The 21246-nt window shown below is 38.6% G+C and overlaps 1 protein-coding gene across 9 annotated transcripts in view; it reads right to left on the bottom strand.

Moving 5' to 3' along the window:
- Positions 1-21246, bottom strand: part of WWP1 (WW domain containing E3 ubiquitin protein ligase 1) — a 123942-nt gene that overhangs the window by 75077 nt on the left and 27619 nt on the right. For all 9 annotated transcript variants that reach the window (XM_036995642.2, XM_036995638.2, XM_073229792.1 and 6 more), the window contains 3 exons: positions 17397-17487; positions 9683-9821; positions 8969-9093 (listed from right to left, as the gene is read on the bottom strand). In XM_036995642.2, the coding sequence (XP_036851537.1) occupies positions 8969-9093; positions 9683-9821; positions 17397-17466 (334 nt within the window). In that variant the 5' untranslated portion in view covers positions 17467-17487. The remainder of the gene's footprint in view (positions 1-8968; positions 9094-9682; positions 9822-17396; positions 17488-21246) is intronic.

Below are 21246 nucleotides of genomic sequence, written 5' to 3'. Positions count from 1 at the left end.
GTGTTTTGTTCTGTGCTCTTTTTAGGGGTGCTCCCATCTAGAGCAGTCCCTGTAGGATGCCCTGTAGAGGTGGTTTGTGGGAAGCAAATTCCCTCAGCTTTTGCTTGTCTGGGAATTGTTTGATCCCACCATCATATTTAAATGATAGTCGTGCTGGATACAGTATCCTTGGTTCAAGGCCCTTCTGTTTCATTGCATTAAGTATATCATGCCATTCTCTTCTGGCCTGTAGGGTTTCTGTTGAGAAGTCTGATGTTAGCCTGATTGGTTTTCCTTTATAGGTGACCTTTTTCTCTCTAGCTGCCTTTAAAACTCTTTCCTTGTCCTTGATCCTTGCCATTTTAATTATTATGTGTCTTGGTGTTGTCCTCCTTGGATCCTTTCTGTTGGGGGTTCTGTATAATTCCATGGTCTGTTCGATTATTTCCTCCCCCAGTTTGGGGAAGTTTTCAGCAATTATTTCTTCAAAGACACTTTCTATCCCTTTTCCTCTTTCTTCCTCTTCTGGTATCCCTATAATACGAATGTTTTTCCTTTTGTATTGGTCACATATTTCTCTTAGTGTTGTTTCATTCCTGGAGATCCTTTTATCTCTCTCTATGTCAGCTTCTATACGTTCCTGTTCTCTGGCTTCTATTCCTTCAATGGCCTCTTGCATCTTATCCATTCTGCTTATAAATCCTTCCAGGGATTGTTTCACTTCTGTGATCTCTTTCCTGACATCTGTGATCTCCTTCCGGACTTCATCCCACTGCTCTTGCATTTTTCTCTGCATCTCATCCCACTGCTCTTGCATTTTTCTCTGCATCTCATCCCATTGCTCTTGCATTTTTTTCTGCATCTCTGTCAGCATGTTCATGATTTTTATTTTGAATTCTTTTTCAGGAGGACTAGTTAGGTCTGTCTCCTTCTCAGGTGTTGTCTCTGTGATCTTTGTCTGCCTGTAGTTTTGCCTTTTCATGGTGATAGAGATAGTCTGCAGAGCTGGTACAAGTGACCGCTGGAAGAGCTTCCCTTCTTGTTGGTTTGTAGCCTTTTCCTGGGAGAATAGCGACCTCTAGTGGCTTGTGCTGGGCAGCTGTGCGCAGACAGGGCTTCTGCTTCCTGCCCAGTTGCTTTGGGGTTTATCTCCACTGTTGCTGTGGGCTTGGCCTGGCTGGGGCTGTTCCTCCAAAATGGTGGAGCCCCGTTAGAGGGGGAGCAGCCAGGAGACTATTTATCTCCGTAAGGGGCCTCTGTGCTCCCTGCTGCCCAGGGGGTTAGAGTGCCCAGAGATCCCCAGATTCCCTGCTTCTGGTCTAAGTGACCTGTCCTGCCCCTTTAAGATTTCCAAAAAGCACTCTCCAAACCAAAACAACAACAGCAACAATGAGAGAGGGAACAGAAAGGAAAAAAAAAAGAAAAAACACGCGATTTTTTTTTTTTTTTTTTTTTTTCCTCAGGTGCCGGTCCCAGGCACCCGCGCACTGGTCCTGCTGCCCTGTCTCCCTAGCACCAGGGTCCCTGTCCTTTCAAGGCTTCCAAAAAGCACCCACTCACCGGTCCCGCAGGGAAGGAACGCTCAATATTCTTGGTCCTCAGGCACTGGTCCCACGCACCCGCTCACCAGTCCCGCCGCCCTGCCTCCCTAGCACCGGGGTCCCTGTCCCTTCAAGGCTTCCAAAAAGCACTTGGCAAAAAGAGAGAAAAAAAAAGGGGAAAAACGCGCGATTTCTTCCGTCCTCAGGTGCTGGTCTCAGGCACCCACCCACCGGTCCCGCAGGGAAAAATGCGGGATATTCTTTGTCCTCAGGTGCCGGTCCCAGGCACCCGCTCACCAGTCCCGCCGCCCTGCCTCCCTAGCACCGGGGTCCCTGTCCCTTTTAGGCTTCCAAAAAGCACTCGCAGAAAAGAGAAAAATAAAAGGGGAAAAACGCGCGATTTCCTCTGTCCTCAAGTGCCGGTCTCAGGCACCCGCCCACCGGTCCCGCAGGGAAAAACGGGGGATATTCTTTGTCCTCAGGCGCCGGTCCCAGCCACCCGCTCACCAGTCCCGCCACCGTGCCTCCCTAGCACTGGGGTCCCCGTCCCTTCAAGGCTTCCAAAAAGCGCTTGCCAAAAAGAGAAAAAAAAAAAAGGGGAAAAACGCGCGACCTCCTCCGTCCTCAGGCACCGGTCTCAGGCACCCGCCCCCAGGTCTCGCAGGGAGAAACGCGGGATATTCTTTGTCCTCCGGCGCCGTTCCCAGGCACCTCCTCACCGGTCCCGCCACCCTGCCTCCCCAGCAACGGGGGCCCGTCCCTCTAAGGCTTCCAAAAAGCGCTCGCCAAAAAAAAAAACTGCTCCGGTTTCTCTCCACCCGCCGGGAGCCGGGGGTAGGGGCGCTCGGGTCCCGCCGGGCTGGGGCTTGTATCTTACCCCCTTCACAAGGCGCTGGGTTCTTGCAGGTGTGGATGTGGTCTGGATGTTGTCCTGTGTCCTGTGGTCTCTATTTTAGGAAGATTTTTCTTTGTTATATTTTCATAGCTCTATGTGTTTTTGGGAGGAGATTTCCACTGCTCTACTCACGCCGCCATCTTGGCTCCCGCCTGATATATTTTTGAATTCAGTTTGCTAATATTTTGTTGAGTATTTTTGCATCTACGTTCATCATGGATATTGGTCTGTAGTTTTCTTTTTTGGTGGTGTCTTTGCCTGGTTTTGGTATTAGGGTGATGTTGGCTTCATAGAATGAGTTTAGGAGTATTCCCTCCACTTCTATTTTTTGGAAAATTTTAAGGAGAATGGGTATTATGTCTTCTCTGCATGTCTGATAAAATACTGGGGTAAATCCATCTGGCCCGGGGATTTTGTTCTTGGGTAGTTTTTTGATTACTGCTTCAATATCGTTGCCGGTAATTGGTCTGTTTACATTTTGTGTTTCTTTCTGTGTCAATCTTGGAAGGTTGTATTTTTCTAGGAAGTTGTCCATTTCTACTAGGTTTTCCAGCTTGTTAGCATATAAGTTTTCATAGTATTCTCTAAAAATTCTTTGTATTTCTGTGGGGTCCATCGTGATTTATCCTTTCTCATTTCTGATTCTGTTGATTCTCTTTTTCTCTTAATAACGCTCACTAGAGGCTTATCTATTTTGTTTATTTTCTCAAAGAACCAGCTCTTGATTTCATTGATTTTTGCTATTGTTTTATTCTTCTCAATTTTATTCATTTCCTCTCTGATCTTTATTATGTCCCTCCTTCTGCTGACTTTAGGCCTCATTTGTTCTTCTTTTTCCAGTTTCGATGATTGTGATGTTAGACTATTCATTTGGGATTGTTCTTCCTTCTTCAAGAGTGCCTGGATCACTATATACTTTCCTCTTAAGACTGCTTTCGCTGAGTCCCACAGAAGTTGGGGCTTTGTGTTGTTGTTGTCATTCGTTTCCATATATTGCAGGATCTCCATTTTAATTTGGTCGTTGATTCACTGATTATTTAGGAGCATGTTGTTAAGCCTCCATGTGTATGTGAGCCTTTTTGTGTTCTTTGTACAATTTATTTCTAGTTTTATACCTTTGTGGTCTGAAAAGTTGGTTGGTGGGATTTGAATCTTTTGGAATTTACTGAGGCTCTTTTTGTGACCTGGTATGTGGTCTATTCTGGAGAAAGTTCCATGTGCACTTGAGAAGAATGTGTATCCTATTGCTTTTGGATGTAGAGTTCTATAGATGTCTATTAGATCCATCTGTTCTAGTTTGTTGTTCAGTGCCTCTGTGTCCTTACTTATTTTCTGTCTGGTGGATCTGTCCTTTGGAGTGAGTGGTGTCTTGAAGTCTCCTAAAATGAATGCATTGCATTCTATTTCCTCCTTTAGTTCTGTATTTGTTTCACATATGCTGGTGCTCTGTGTTGGGTGCATATATATTTATAATGGTTATATCCTTTTGTTGGACTGAGCCCTTTATCATTATGTAATGTCCTTCTTTATCTTGTTACTTTCTTTGTTTTGAAATCTATATTGTCTGATACTAGTACTGCAACACCTGCTTTTTTCTCCCTGTTCGCATGAAATATCTTTCTCCATCCCTTGACTTTTAATCTGTGCATGTCTTTGGGTTTGAGATCTCTTGTAAGCAGCATATAGATGGGTTTTGCTTTTTTATCTATTCTATTACTCTGTGTCTTTTGATTGGTGCATTCAGTTTGTTCACATTTAGAGTGATTATTGAAAGATATGTACTTATTGCCATTGCAGGCTTTAGGTTTGTGGTTAGCAAAGGTTCAAGGTTAGCTTCTTTACTATCTTACTGTCTAACTTAACTCGCTTATTGAGCTATTATAAACACTGTCTGATGATTCTTTATTTCTTCCCCTTCTTATTTCTCCTCCTCCATTCTTCATATGTTGGGTGTTTTGTTCTGTGCTCTTTTTAGGAGTACTCCCATCTAGAGCAGTCTCTCTAAAATATCCTGTAGAGGTGGGTTGTGGGAGGCAAATTCCCTCAACTTTTGCTTGTCTGAGAATTGTTTAATCCCTCCTTCATATTTAAATGATAATTGTGCTGGATACAGTATCCTTGGTTCAAGGCCCTTCTGTTTCATTGCATTAAATATATCATGCCATTCTCTTCTGGCCTGTAAGGTTTCTGTTGCAAAGTCTGATGATAGCCTGATGGGTTTTCCTTTGTAGGTGACCTTTTTTCCTCTCTCTGGCTGCCTTTAATACTCTGTCCTTGTCCTTGTTCTTTGCCATTTTAATTATTATGTGTCTTGGTGTTGTCCTCTTTGGGTTCCTTCTGTTGGGAGTTTTGTGTGCTTCCGTGGTCTGAGCAACTATTTCCTCCCCCAGTTTGGGGAACTTCTCAGCAATTATTTCTTCAAAGACACTTTCTATCCCTTTTTTTCTCTTTTCTTCTTCTGGTACCCCTATAATGCAGATATTGTTCCTTTTGGATTGGTCACACAGTTCTCTTAATATTGTTTCATTTCTGGAGATTCTTTTCTCTCTCTCTGCATCAGCTTCTATGCCTTCCTGTTCTCTGGTTTCTATTCCATTAATGACCTCTTGCATCCCATCCATTGTGCTTTTAAGTCCTTCCATGTTTTATTTCTGTAGTCTCCCTCTGTACTTGCTCCTTTAGCTTTTGCATATTTCTCTGCTGATTGATCAGCATGTTTATGATTTTTATTTTGAACTGTTTTTCAGGGAGACTGGTTAAGTCTATCTCCACATGTCCTCTCTCAGGGGTTGTCTGGACTATTTTGGACTGGACTAAATTCTTCTGCCTTTTCATGGTGATAGCGGTGGCTGTAGGCAGGTTGCAGGTATGTCAGCTGGGAGAAGAAAGTCATTTCCTGCTTGCTGGATGCTTTGCCCTTCTCTGCTGCCTGTGTCGGTTACCTGCACACCTGGAGCTGCCAGTGGGTTAATCCCCTAAGCTGCTGTGGGCGGGGTCTCCGTCAGAGCAGCACAGAGCCCTGCAGGGAGTGGCAGGCACACCGGGTGCGCTCCTCTGTGATAGTGATGCCCCTGCCGGGCAGCTGTGTACCAGCAGCAGCCTTTGGGTCTGGCCTGGGCAGCTGTGCGTTGGGCTGGGAATCTGGTCGGCTGCTGGGAGCACGGCTGCTCCTGGGCTGTTCCTCCACCACCGTCTCCCGAGGGCCACTCCCAGGCCCCTCTGGCGCCGCCTCCCCTGGGGTGTGCTGGCCACACTTGGGCCCCTCTGGCACCACTGCAGGTGCGCACGGGCCTCTCCCATGTCCCTCTGGCGCTGGAACCACCAGTACGTGTGGGTCGCTCCTGGGCCGCTTGGTTGCTGCCACCGCGGGCTCGCACAGGCCTCTCCCAGGCACCTATGGCGCTGCGGTCGCCGGCATGCATGGGCTGCTCAGCCACCGCCATGCCAGGCTTGCCCAGGCCACTCCTGGTCCCCTCTGGCGCCGCTGGCATGCACAGACCACTCCTGGTCCCTTCTGGCTCCACCGCTCCCGGCGCACGCTGTCGCTCTCCCACTACTGGGCTAGTGTGTTGGGGTCCGTACCATTTGGGGGAACGACTGGCAGTCTGCTTTGTGCCGTGAGGGGCTTCAGAGCTGCGCTGCCGCCCAGGGGTTTAGGGCGTCTAAAGTTCCTTGGGATCCCCAGATGCTGGCTAAGTGTGCCAGGATGACTTTGTCCAGCTGTAGGGTCCCTGTCTCTTTAAGACTTGCAAAAATCATTCACTTTTCTTTTGTCTCAGGGGCACTGGTTGCAGGAACCTGCCTGCAGGTTTTGCTTTTCCTTTTCTCTAATATCCAGCACCCCATGCACCTTGTGTCTGCACTCCGGGTGCGGATTACTAGAGCTGGTTGTTTAGCAGTCCTGGGCTTTCACTCCCTCCCCATTCTGACTCCTTTCTTCCCGCCAGGTTCTGGGGTGGGTGGGTGTTCAGGTCCCGCCGGGCCACGGCTTGTATCTTACCCCCTTAGTGTGATGTTGAGTTCTCGCAGATGTAAATGTAGCCTGGCTATTGTACTGTATCCACTGGTGTCTCTTTTAGGAATAGTTGTATTTATTATATTTTCATAAATATATATGTTTTTGGAAGGAGATTTCCACTAAACTACTCATGCCACCATCTTCAGCAGGCCACTTTTTGTCAGTTAGTTACCTTTTTTTTACAAGCTGAATTGTGTGCCCTCTGACCCCAAATCCATGTTTAAGTTCTAACCCTGGTACCTTGAAATGTGACTGCATTTGGAGATAGGATCTTAAGGAGGTAATTAAGTTAAAATGAGGTCATTAGGCCCTAATCCAGTAGGATGGGTGTCCTTTTAAGGATACAGACACATGCACAGAGGGAAGCCCATGTGACGATAGGAAGGAAAGGCAACGATCTACAATCCAAAGATTCCTCAGAAGAAACCAGCCTTGTCAACACCTTGATCTTGGACTTTTGGCTTCCAGAATTACAAGTACATTTCCATTGTTTAAACCACCTGGTCTGTGGCATTTGAGTATGGTAGCCCTGGCAACACTCATACAACTTTCAATTACTCAAAAGAAATTGCGATCTGCCTAGATTTTATAGGCTGTTCCTGCTATAGTTTCTGAAGCTATCAACTTTAGAAATGTATATTTATGAAATTTTATTTTTCCTCTGAGCATATTCTACTTGCTTAAATCATGAGACATAAGTTTAAGTTTATGTAATTAACAAGAGTTTCATTTCAAGGTATACTGACATTAGAAACTTCCTATAAAATTTTGGCAGAGAACGATTATAATCTTTGAATGGAGGATAATTATAATCATTACATGAAGATTCTGTACAGTCTAATATAATAGAATTAGAAATGATCTAAATGACAACAATAGGGGCATGGTTAAGTAAATTACAGTATATGATAAAATATTATGAACTCCTAAAATTAACTTTCAAAGAACAGCACTCAATTATGCAGGAAAATGCACATGATATAATATTAGAAGGCTAAGCAGAATATGAAAGTGAGAATGATCTCAATTGTTATGTACATCTACATGTAGACAGGATTCACCAAGATGTTAGCAATTATCTGTAATTTTTATGAGAAATAATTATGTATACTAAAAATGAGGTCCCATGCAAATGCCTGATCCAGTGCAAGTAATAGCACACAAACAACAAGTGAAACCAAATGTTAAATCCTGAAATAGTATGAATTAATCGAGGTATTACATATTTACACCATAATGCCACACAGTCAGGAAAAAAGTGCAAATCCACTGACCACCACACCAAGGCAAGGTATTATACATTTACAAACCCTACTACTTATTTATTTCTGTAATCAAAGTGAATTGCAAGACCAAAAGCCATGGCATAGCAGAGAATTAAACTTTCAGTGCTTCAAGACAAGATTTTTTAAAAATCAGTTACATAAAAATTAGTATGGCTTTAACATTTTCTTGGATTCTTAACTTCTTTTGACCAAAAACTACATCAAAAAGATTTTTAAGTTATATGTGGACATTTTGCTAAAAACAGAAAAAAAAAATTTTTTTAATTAACTTTTTTTAAAACATTAGCAATTTTAAACATTTTAGGAATGAGAAAGTTTCTAAGGACATAAGAGAGATGAACACAAAGATTCACATATTGTAATGGGCTACTGGTTTGAGTGAACTATTAGAAACAGTCTAAATGTCAAATAATTAGAGATCAGTTAAGTCATAAACTAGAACTCTGGTTTTTAATCTTCTTTGGGTCACAATTTTGAGGATTTAATAAAAGCAATGAACTCTCTCCCTAAAATTAGAAACATAGGTATATACCCCCGAATTTTTGCATATGATAGGAGGTTTACAAATAACTGATGCTTAAACTACCTTAAGAATTCCCAGGCTAGAAAAATTTAATATCATGAAAACATTATGTTTCTATTACATTGTTAAATAAAAAAAAAAAGCAAGGGATAAACCAGTTATTACAAAGAAGGAAAAAAAATGTGTTTGTGTCTATGAGCAGGAAAAAGACAGAGACCAAATTATTAGGAATAGCTATCCTTGGATGGTAGAATTGCAGATATACTCTTGTGATGTTTATACTCTATAGAGAGTACATAGAGAGAATATACTCTATATTCTCCTTATATTCTAACACGAACTAGTTATATAATTAAAAAACAATATTTAGAATTTATTTTGTACATACAAAATTGTTACTAGCCAAGTAACAAAGCAGAGGAGGCTCAGATAATGATAATTTTTTTCAAGTTTTTAAGCATATAATCAGAAGTGACAAATTACTGATGATCACTGGTCACAGGTACTCATGGATGACCAAGACTATTCTGTAATCTGCTGGATGGAGAAAAGGCCCAAGTAACTATTTCCTGTTTCACAGAATACCACAAACTGAAAAGCAATCATGGGCAATACTGAAGTTCTCCTTTAGAAATATAAAGCTATTTTTGGTTTTTGATTTCAGGATACTTCCAAAATGTCTAAAATAAACTTTTAAAGAAACAAAGATTAGAACAAAAAACTTACATTTTCTATTGTGTATTAACAGAGCTTGTTTCAAATCTATTGTTGCTTTTCCTAATAAAGCATCTGCTTTTAAAGTGTGATGACTCCAAACTCGAAATTCCAATGTAGTCTGTGGGGTCACATTTCTATAAGGGTAAAATTATAACAAACATAGGAGTATACATTTACTTCAATAGTTTGAAAAAGCCAGGAATTCCATCTGAGGAAAAATTATTGTATAAAACAATTACCTGAATTATAAATAAGAACAATATTTGCTTTCACATACATTGGATTTTAATAACTAGGTAAGAATTTTGGTAATTAGCAAATCAAAAAGCCAGCAATACATCAAGTCTTACTGAGATGTCATAATACTACTTTGATTTGAACAAATTCCTAAAGATTGAAGAAAACTGATGACACTAGTTATAATACACTATATACAAATTTCTAACATTGTATTTCAGAAATGCCAAAATTAAGGATGACTGATTTTCTGCCCTATTTTTACAAGACAGTAAGGGAAATTATGGCTATAAGAAAATAATTTCATTTATAAAGTAAAAAGGCAATGATAATTATGCTTCTTCTCTGAAGAAAATGAAATCAGCGAAAAATTTTTTCATACTTAAAATTGTCTATTAGCACTCTACTATGAAATCACCCAACAACAACATTCTAAGAAGCACACTCCCTTTTGAAAATTTTTCATTCTTTATACAAGGTACTTACACAGTTAACTGTTCATCCCATTTTGGATTCGAAGAACTACTGGATTTTGCTGTTTTCTTACTTTCTCCATCTATAATTACTTCTGTATATATTGCTGTTCCAAACCAGTTCTTTTTTCTTTTAAGTTTGGCACTAGAAACTAACAGAAACATGATAATCACTAGTGAATATATGTAGCCAAAAATTAGTATTGTGATAACTCTCAATAAAATGGAGCTGTGCTCCTCTTTTCATTGTCAGGATGAAGAAACAATACAAAAGAGCTATCAATAATGTCTGAGAACCGTTTAAATTTTTAAAATGTTACTGAAACATAATTCATACACCATATAATCCACTCATTTAAACTCATTTTCACATAAATAAGATTGCACTGCACAATTCAATTGTTTTAATATACTCGGAGTTGCACAACCATTACCACAAGCAATTAGAAAACATGTATGTTCGCTGCCCAAAAGTACCCCACACCATTAAGCAGTCACACTCCTAATTCCTCCCCACTTACCACTCCCCTGGTCCAGCCCTACGCAACTACTAACTACTAAGTCTTTACAGATTTGCCTGTTCTGGTCTTTATGTGACTGGCTTCTTTCCTTAGCTTGTTTTTAAGGTTCATCCATGTTGTAGCATGTATCAGTACTTCATTCCTTTTACTGATAAATAAGATTCCCCTGTGTGGGTACTCCACCTCATATTTATTTATTCACCAGTTGATAAGACATTTGGGTTGCATCCACTTTTTGGCTGTTGTGCATTACTGTGAACATTCATAAACAAGTGACTTCTCTCAGCATATACCAAGGAGTAGAATTGCTGGGTCATATAGTAACTGTTGAGTAACTGCCAGACTATTTTCCAAAGTGGCTGTACCATTTTACATTCCCACCAGCAGTATATAACAGTTCTAATTTGTCTATATGCTTGTCAACCATTTGAATTTCATACTGAACTGCATCAAGTGTCAAAACAAAAGTGTCTTCAGATTCAGCATACCGATTAACCTCTCTGACAGGTGGTATTAACTTGTCAATCAGAAATCATGTAAACTTTGGTGGTTGTTTTTTTAAATGCTTCACCTGGGAAGTAGGTTTCAAAAAAAAAAAAGTATTTGCTTTTTCAAATAAGAATCTTAAAATAAAAGTATCATTATAGAAATTTACAGAAAGTATTAGGTCAGATTTACCATACTTGAAGACTTGTTTCATTTGGGCTAAACATTTGATTTATAATAATTTTTACAACTACTAATTCAAATGTGAAGTACACATTTTCAAGGGCAAGCAGAAATTACCACTTTTCAAAATCACCTCTCTAAAGAATTACCTGTAAGTTCCATGGGTCTGAGGTGAGAAAGGGGAAAGCCCTCTCTGTGTGCCATACCTGAATGTTATGTTAAAAATATGAGTGTGAACAAACTAGTGTAAGATTCCATTCTACTGTGAGAGAATAGTAACATAAATAGTCACAAATAAACACTGAAACGTGATGTGGCAAATGCTGAAGCAGAAGTACAGTGTTTAAAATTCAACAGTCCTCCACTTAACATCTTCAGAAAGCAAGATAAATTCAAAGGAAATAATTTAAGGACTGTCAACATAAAACAGAGTGCTCACTGTTAGGCATGAAGTGCTACTACCAGGGTCGTGATGTAGCTGCTTCCCTTCTCTGTTCCAAACTGCTCTAAGTCAGCACCACCAGAGTCATACAGAAAGCACAGACTTCTCTCTCCCAAGAAATCCACCAACCAAGATTCCTCACCCCAAACAAAAGAGTCATTTCCTCAGTTTACGCAGCTCTCATCTATACACAGGAAGAAGGGGAAGGCAGTATTACTGGAAGTTAAAAGCACACGTCTTTGCAACAAATGGTGCTAGAATGATTGGACATCCTCACATTAAAAAAAAAGAATAGAGACCTTTTTACATCCCTCTCAAAAAATAACTTAAAATGGAGTTAGACCTAAATTTAAAATATAAAACTATAAAACTCCTAAATGATAACATAGAAGAAAACCTAAATGACCTTGGGTATGGTGATCCCTTTTTTAGGTACAACCTCAAGGGCACAATCCATGAAAGAGCTATACTTCACTGAAGTTAAAAACTTCTGCTCCACAAAAGACAAATGTCAAAAAGAAGACAAGCCAAATACTGAGAAAAACACCTGCAGAGGACACCTCTGATAAAGAGTCACTGCCCAAATACTCTAAGAACTTAGACCTCAACAATAAGACGACAACCTGCTGAAAAATGGGCCAGAGACCTCCAGACACTTCACCAAAGAAACATACAGACAGCAAATCAGCATATAAAATGCCTCTAAACATTTTATGTCATCAGGGAAACAAAAATGAAGCAACAAGATTACTGCTACACATCCATTTTAATGGCCAAAATCTGGAACACAGGCAGCAACAAATGTTGGGGAAGATAGGGAACAACAGGAACCTACTCACTGCTGGCGGGAATGCAAAATGGTGCAGTCACTTTGGAAGACAGTTTGGTGGCTTCTGAGAAATTAAACAGGCTTACCATATCATCCAATAAGTGCACTCACTGGTACTTACCCAAAGGAGCTGAAAACAGGTCCATACAAAAAACTGCACATGGATATTTACAGCACCTTTATTCCTAAATGCCACAACTTGGAAATAATCAAGACGTGCCTTCAGCAGGCGAATGGATAAACAAACTAGGACATCCAAACATTGGAATATTGTTCAACTCCAAAAAGACATAAGCTATTCAGCTACAGAAAGACATAGAGTAAAACCTAATGTAAACTACCAATTTGGGGTGATTGCGATCTAGGTTTATCAGTAGTAATAAATGTACCACTCTGGTGAGGGATGTTAATAACAGGAAGGGTGGAGGCAGCCTGAGCAAGTGCGGGCACAGGGTTGGGAAATCTCTACCTTCCTCTCAGTTTTGCTGTGAACCTAAAAGTGCTCTAAAATAGCCTTAAGGAAAAAAAAAAAAAAACTCCTACCAGGTTGAAGAGATCTGGGTTCACACTTGAACTCTGACCTTAAGTAAGTCACTTAACCTCTCTGACCCTCAATTTTCTCATCTCATTATCTGAAAAATGGGAACAATAGTTCCTCACTCTTAGGACTAGGACTGGTGAGCAAAGGCACTCAAGGCACTATTATCATGAATGAATGCTAGCATCCAAAAGTGGTAACTACTTTATTACTATTATTACTGTATAGTATGAACTTTTCTCAGTTAATTTCAGATACATTTAAAATACATCCATTGTACACCTTTAACTGGCAGTCTTCAATAGTACTAGATGCTGGCAAAGCAAGGGGAGTGATTTTTAAAAGATAACAATTTTTAACTTCACAAGGAATTTACAATGTGCTGGCAAATAATGTGTACACAGATAACTAGAATACTAAGACTTTAAATAACTAAAAGATACCCTTAATAATCCAAATAAGAACTTTAATTACTAGAATACATAAATTTCATTTCTCATGCAATGAGTTTCTTCTGGTGTTACACATAGAAAGTTCTCTACTGTAAGATTACATACTGAAAATCTATCAGATAAAAGAGCCCTGTATGTGGAGGTGTGGGTGTCTATGTAGAAAGATTTTAAAAATCTTACAATAACAACACACACCCTGCCCCAATCTAGTAATAAGCTTAAGAAATGCATAGAAGCTACTACACAAGATAAATAAAACTTTACTCTGATGTACATAAAAAACTTGAAAGGAATGACATGATATATCCCGGGTTTGAAAGTTTTAACACTGAATGATTCCAATTCTCTCCAATTTAATATGTTATTTTTAAATGATCTAAATGAAAACACTAACATTAGCTTTGAGGGAAGCTTCTTTCTGGGGATGGGGAGGTGGCAGAGGAAAAAGGAGGAAGACTCTAAAACTCAAATGAAAGATACAGAAAATTATAGAGAATAGTGAAGGCATATGTTAAAATGCCAAGTATTGAGAGATTTCTCCCAATATATTTTTTAAAGTATTATAAAATGTAAATAATTAAAACTGTCCAACTCTGATATGAGAGGCAATGTGAAAAGAATAGAGTAAGATGTTAGTATTTGATGGTGTTGACATTTCAAATCAATGGGTGGGAAAAAGTAGATTAGTCCATAAATTGAACTATTAAGTTGAAGCACTGAAAACAAAATTAAATCCAGTTCACAACACTCATTCAAAAATGATACATATTATTAAAATTTTTAAATTTTATTTAAAAAGTGACACTATTAAGATACTAGAAAACATAACAGCTAAACAATTATGAATGTGAATGCAACAGCCCATTAGTTTTTCAATTTCAAATCTTATCTTTTTATACATCTTTGTTCACGACCCTTTCTTCTAGAAAGCCTGAAATCTAAACTATTGTAGCTGGAACATTCTGTGTGCTATTAATGCTTATGTACATGCTACACTCCAGTATAGTACAATATTCTGATAGTTTCTCTTTGATATTTTTGTTATAGTTTTCCTGCTTTCTCTGAAAGAACAGAAATAAGAATAAAAATAAATAAGCTAATAGAGTACCTCAGCTTACAGACCATAACTTGCCAGGATGGAATAGCAGAGGAGCCTTCATCATGGTACTGATTATTTTTAAAATAAAAGAAAATCAATATAGCAGTCACAGCTATCTACCAAGGAGCTACACTGTGGAGTCCTAAGACCTTGGTTGGTTTCCTACTACTAATGGAAGGCACTTGATCTCTCTGATTCTCAGTTTCCTCACTGGTAAAACAGGAGCAGGACTTTTTACTCCACAAGGTACTATCAGATCAGTAAGATTGTGGATTTCAAGGTGCTAATTTAAAAAATTAGATCAACAAAATGAAAGGCAAAGACAGAAGTGAGGGGAGGGGAGAGGACAGGAAAGGAGAAAAGCAAAGCATTAAAGTCTGGTGCCATTTTAGCAAAGGTCCAAGTTAGTTTCCCAAGAGCATCACTTTCTTTCCAATGAGAATAGTTAACTGATACTCAACGTGATGAATACCACAGAGACACTATCTTGGCTACTCACACTTCTTTGGTCCCCATCTATTTTTCAACTGGTTTCTATAATTTGGAGATTCTATGAGCTACTTGATAGCTTTTAAGTATGTGTTTTTTGGCTCCAGTCAATCAGATCAGGTTTCTGCTACTTCAGGTCAGAACTCATACATAGGTTACAACCAGGAAGAAAGTTCTACCTGAGACATGCCAACCACAGGTCCTGCACAAGCAACACTGAAAACCCAAAACGCAGCTCTAAGCTTTTATGTAGTGCAAAAGCAGAAGTATTAGGAATGATATGAGTGGTTTGTAAGTGAAATATACATCTGAATCATCCAGACTTGCCCCAAAACAGACATCCCTATGGTTCATGGAAAAACGAAATACAAATAGACCTTAAATGTGGCTCAACTTCACTCGCAGTGAAAGAAATGATATTTAAAATGACACTAAGATAACACTTTTTACCTGTCAACAATCCAAAGCTTGATAACACATTGTGATGAAGCTATGGGGAAATGGGCACTCTCATGGACAGCTGGTGGAACACAAAAGAGTGCAGACCCTATGGAGAGAGATCTGGCAACCACTGGCAATATTGCATGTGTTTACTCTTTGACACAGCAATGTCATTCTAGGATTCCAACCTCCAGCAGCTGAGCAAGGATATGAACTGACTTTTGCAGGAAGCTATTTATTGCAGCATTAATTCTAACAGTAAAAAGTAAATGCCAATGTCCATTGATAGGAAACTAGATGAATTAACTTTGGTATGTCTATTTAATTGACCACTGCTGTGCAATAATAAAAAGGTTTATAAAATAACCTGCCATGGAGCAAACTTCAGGATATTACTGTTAAATGAAGTAAAGTACCCAAAGAAGTAGGAGAGTGGGAGGAGCGATATGAACACACATACTGTACATACCTCCTTATATTTTCTAAAACAAGCAATAGAAGGATAAGTGAAAACTCAGAAAAATGTTTACCTATAAGGCAAGGATGGGACAGAGTAGCCAGACCTCTCCAAGTGTTCCTTAATAGTTTTGACTCCAAAACCGTAACAAATACTTCACATGGTGATAAATTAAGTAAAATATAAAAAGCTGAAAGCAGTGAATTTGATTATCCAACTGGTGGCATAACCAAGTGGAAAATTACTTTAAATTAATTTGAAACATGGCATTGGGACTATAGGTCTTAGTGGGACGGGATATTCACAAAGAAATCTTAAACTGCAATCGGTAGAACTGTTATTTTTGGCAATATTAATATGGTTATTCTGTGTGTGTCTGTGTGTGTGTGTGTGTGTGTGTCTGTGTGTGCGTGTGTTAGGATAAAACAGATGTAATTATGTTAATGTCATTTGCAATTAAGGTTTTTGAGTTAAGAGAAAAGAAATACAAATATAAAGTCAAATGAAGTAAAAATGTCTTTTTTCTCCTTCTGGTGGAAAATGGTATTTAGAGACTACAGCTATTATTTTGAAATTTCAGCATGAACTCAGGATTTGTGTTTTGCTAATACAATAATCATTTCCTAACTGTCCACTGAAAGCTCCTAGAAACAACTGCCTTTGTAGTAATGAGTACTACAGGAATTACAGTGTATCTCCTCAAGAGCCCTACTTAATCCCACCCCTCCTGAGACAAATACGATTTCTGATGTTCTAAGCACAGAGCCACATACACACCACCCTTTCCTTTTTACATATTGTTACACTGTACCTACTACTTCACATCTTGTTCTTGTACTTAACAATATTATCTGAGAACTTGGCTCCTACTGGTACACATGTTTATTTCATTTCATTGTCTAAAATTCTACTGCCAGTCTTTTGCTACTAGAAACACACTCTCATTTATTTATTCATCTTACTTCTCTAAGAATTTATTTTGCAGTTATTTATATTGAACAAATTGTTGAAGAAATAAATTCTTAGAAGTATAACTGCTGGCTTAAGCACCACTCTTCCTTGAATCATCTACTCCAACTGTTGAGAATGAAATACCTAAGTCCCTAACAAAGGCTCTTTCATGCTTTTGCAAATGCTATTCCCTCTCCCTGTACTGTAATCTGCTGCCAATCCAAGCTGAGATGAAGTCTGATTCCTACTGCAAGAGTTAAAGTGTTAGGCTCTATGAGCCCCTCTCTTACCCTATTCCCTTTTATCTATAGGCCATCTCCAATCCTAAGCAGACCTAAGACACCTTCCTCTAAGTTCTCACTGCATCCAGTTAATAATCACTCTACGTGGCTAACTGTCCATACAAAACAAACCATCTCAATATGGCAGAGTAAATACCTCGAGAACTAGGGCCTTGTGTTTTCATATATACATAATTCCACTTAACAAATACCTGCCCAATGACTGAATGGATGACTAAGTGGATAAAAGAAGACCTTCAGCATCCTTTTCTATTCTAATAATCATTTAAAGACCAGCTCAGTGGTGCCTATTACAATACCCAAATTCTCCCGCCACCAAAGAGGACATATCTTCTTTGCATCCAGCACAGGTTTAATAAATATTTACTAACAAATACAATACTTTTAAAGGACTTCTACCTCTGAGGCTTGTTGCAACAAATACACTCTTACACGACTCTAAAAGAAAAGATATTTATGGAATAAATCTGAATTAAATATTAAAAAGAAAGTTCTATCAAGAAATCACTATTTTAAATTATTATGAAAATAACTTACCAGTTACCTGTAACTGTAACCTTCCATTATGGTTATTACTAGTATCAGATCTTGGTGAAGCAGTGGCCATGTCCCAAAATTCAACTTAAACCTATAAAAAAGTTAATTTATTCATGTGTTAGACAAGAGATTGTAATTTTCAGTATGATTAAAACTGTGTTTGAATCAACTAAGAAATCACACCTAACAGAATATTTTTCAACCCATCAAATGTTGATATATTCAGTTGTTTGTCCTCCACTCAAAATGAAGACTTGGTATACTATAAGCGCTACAGAAGAATACAGCCTAAAACTGTATCTGGGTCAGTCAGAGAAACAAATGATACTATGAACCCAGAGTCATGTGATTCATAGGTAAACATATAATTTTTGTAAATTTTTACTATTACATACTCTATATATATTATACATTACCTACTTATTATCTGAACCTACATAAAGTGTCACTTTCCCTTTTAATACTTCCATATTTCCTCAAAATAAAAACATCCTCCTAAGTAACACCACCACAATGATCAAATTCAGGAATTTATGTAGTGCATTATTATATCTAATACAAGGTCCATATTCTATAATTTCACCAACTGCCCATCAATGCCCTTTATCACAATTTTTAAAATATAGTACCTCATTCAGGTTTAAATATCACATTAATTGTCATGTCCCCAGTACATCTTGCATGTTTATTTGTATAGATGATTTCTTTTTTAGTACTGTTTCACTCCTCCATCCTGACTTGTACTTTTTAAATAAAATACAAGGCAGAGCTACTTTGGCTTTCTTCCTCATGTTAAATATATTATGGCTAACCTTTTATCTACCCTTAACCTACTTTAGAGGCAGTGCAACACTGGGCAAAACTGAGAATTATTACTGAATATTAATGTTTATCTTGTTTTTCCCCTTTTATAGTCTTTTCTATGCTCCAATTAGGCCCTTCCCCTAAATTCAGGGTAAGTCTAAAAATTATTATACCATCTTCATGTGTTTATAGTTACATATATTGTGTGTGTGTGTGTGTGTCTGTGTGTGTCTGTGTGTAAAAGATAAACAGTTGCTTACTATTTGATTAAGTGATTCTACCTAATGTATTTTCATGGATCCTGAGACCTCATTCAGGCCAATGCTCTCACTCTGCAGATGAGAAACCAGGATCAAGGATTACATCTGTCCACAGATACATCAGCTGTTCTGTGCATATGAGAAAACCAATGGGAATGGAAGCCTTAGGCCGTATACAGACAAGGAAGAAAATTAACAGAAACTGAAGGTTTTCCAGTGCCTATCAGTCAGTCTTGGTATAACAGATATTTTAAAAGATCTTCCTGTTTCAATTAGAGTATGTCCTGGGTAAATTAAAACCAATGTACTTTTCAAATACTACTATTTTTTCAAGAAGTGTAAGAAATTATCAAGCCTGCTCCCACCACATATAACAATAGCCCCCCCAAATTTTTTTGAGTCAAAATAATAGAAGAAAACAGTGAGTAGTAAGCAAAGAAATTTTTTAAATTAGTGTTGCCTTGGATGCGCTGATAGCAGCACTGGATTAAAAGATAAAGCCCTGGGCCAGCTACAAGGTCAGGGAGCTGAAGGCTCCCAGAGTAAGCTGAGCGCCCAGTCAGTAGTAACCTCTCACTCAGGAAGACACTCCGATTGAAGCTACTGGGATTACCCAAAATGAAAAGTAATCAAGAGTACAATTAAGAAAAATCAAATTTATAAGAAAATAAGCCACCATGAGTGAGTCAGCAGAAACAAACAATAATAGTTTCTGACCCTTCATGGATATAAAATGACTATTAAATACAGATATTTTAAAAACAAGTTCTAGTAATAAACAAACTAAAACATGGTCAAACAAAAAAACATGGTAAAACAAATAGTCTCATATTTGCAAAAGAACCATATAGAACTTAAAGTTTTTACTTTAGAATAGTTTCAAATTTACAGAAAGAATGTGAAAATAGTAGAGTTGTCATATACCCTGCACCCAGTTTCCCCTACGATTTACATCTTACCTTAGTATGCTACGTTAGCCACAATTAATGAGACAATATCAATACATAATTAACTAAAGTCTATAGTTTATTCAGATTAGAATTTAAGAATCAGTAAACTTGAATATAAATGTGAAAAAATCATTTAGAAGTAGTGCTGAAAAAAACAGATGGAAATATAAAATGTGATCTAAAATATACTTCTATTCATAGTCCCAGAAAATGCAGAAAGAGGAGGTCATACTAGGAGAGAAAAAACTTTATTTTCTAGAACTGATGAAAGACATTTATCCACAATTCTATCACTTTATACATACATATATATATATTTAACACAATTCTAAGAAACACTACCTATATATACACATGTATACATATATATATATATATATATATGTATGCCTCATTGAAGAGTTTCTAGATAACAGAATTCTGGTGGACATTGCTGACAAAGCATAGGATAAAGACAAGGGTGAATGTTCTTTGGACTGAGAGAAATCAAGATTCACACAAAACAGATACAGACTGGTAGAACTGCCTTGCCGCAGACAGCTTTGATGACTATCTACGTGGAAGAGATGATGGCAGTTTGAAGACAAACTGTGGGAACAACAAAGGCCAGGACTGGCATGATGACGAGGGCAGCAAAGACTATGGCTGAGGATGACTCCAGGATGAACAGCGGCAGACACATGGTAGTGGGCACTACAGGGATGGTTAAGTACAGAGAAGATGGCACCACTACAAAGACTGACACGACAGACACACGTTCCATCACGGATCTCCAAAGATGATCACTCTCAGGATGATCACAGATGTGATGACAGAGGTCCCTCCCAAAGACCCAAACAGAATCTAAAGCCTCAGAGTACTCCTAGGGAAGACGACTCTTCTGCTGGCACCTCTCAGTCTAGTCAAACAGCTTCTATCCTTGGAGGAGCAAAGCCTGCTGACCCAGGTATGAGAGAACAAGAAGTAGAAGAGCAGCTACAGAAGAAATTGGAGGAATCACAGCATCACCTAGATAAACCAAAACTAGAATGACAGCCTTGGGAGAGATACTCGAATTGGCAAAGTGAAGAAACTCAGACAGGAACAGTCAAAGACAGGAAGCAAGTCATCTCAGACTGGGACCTCAGCCACATTAGTCAGAAGTCAGAACAGAACACATGATGGAGAGTGAGAAGCCTCTGGAAAATGGAACTAAGGCAGAAAACAGTTTTCAACTTCTAAACCTCCCAAACCCAATCAGCTGCTAAAGAAAGGTACTGCTGGCCCTCCACCAAAAAGAGGATGCTTGGGTGAAATGCCAACACTTCTACTTGATCTCAGAATTCAGAATAGCAATCCCCTACAAGTAATGGAAGAAAAGTTGCTCTGGCTCAACCATCTCAAGAAGGATCAACCTGCAAAGATGAAAATGAAGTAGATGGGGTGAGTATTCCAAAGGTGAAAGTGGGGACTCTAGCATGGTCCACAAGATGGGAGCCTCAAAACAGACCAATGCATGTTAAGACATACTCATGAAACAGATGTGGCTGATCTGTAAGAAAGCATGGACAATTAAGCGGTCCTGAAATTATCCATATGGGAAAAGGATCCCTACCTCACATCACATTACAAAATCAATTCAAGAATGACTAGTGATTTAAGTATGAAAGGCAATCTTTAAAACTTTCAGAAGAAATTATAGCAGAAAACTATTGTTTTGTGTCCTCCCACAATGGAAGGATTTCTTAAATAAGCATACTAACCAAAGAAGAAGAGAGTGAATATTTTGGCTGTGTAGAAATCAAGAACTTGTTTATCATAAAAATATCATAAATAAAACTAAAAAACAAGCCACAA

Source organism: Manis javanica, chromosome 2 (assembly GCF_040802235.1).
Source record: "Manis javanica isolate MJ-LG chromosome 2, MJ_LKY, whole genome shotgun sequence".
Classification (NCBI taxonomy): Eukaryota; Metazoa; Chordata; class Mammalia; order Pholidota; family Manidae; genus Manis; species Manis javanica.
Note: the sequence above shows the minus strand (reverse complement) of the source record. Positions and strands in the feature narration are given on the sequence as shown.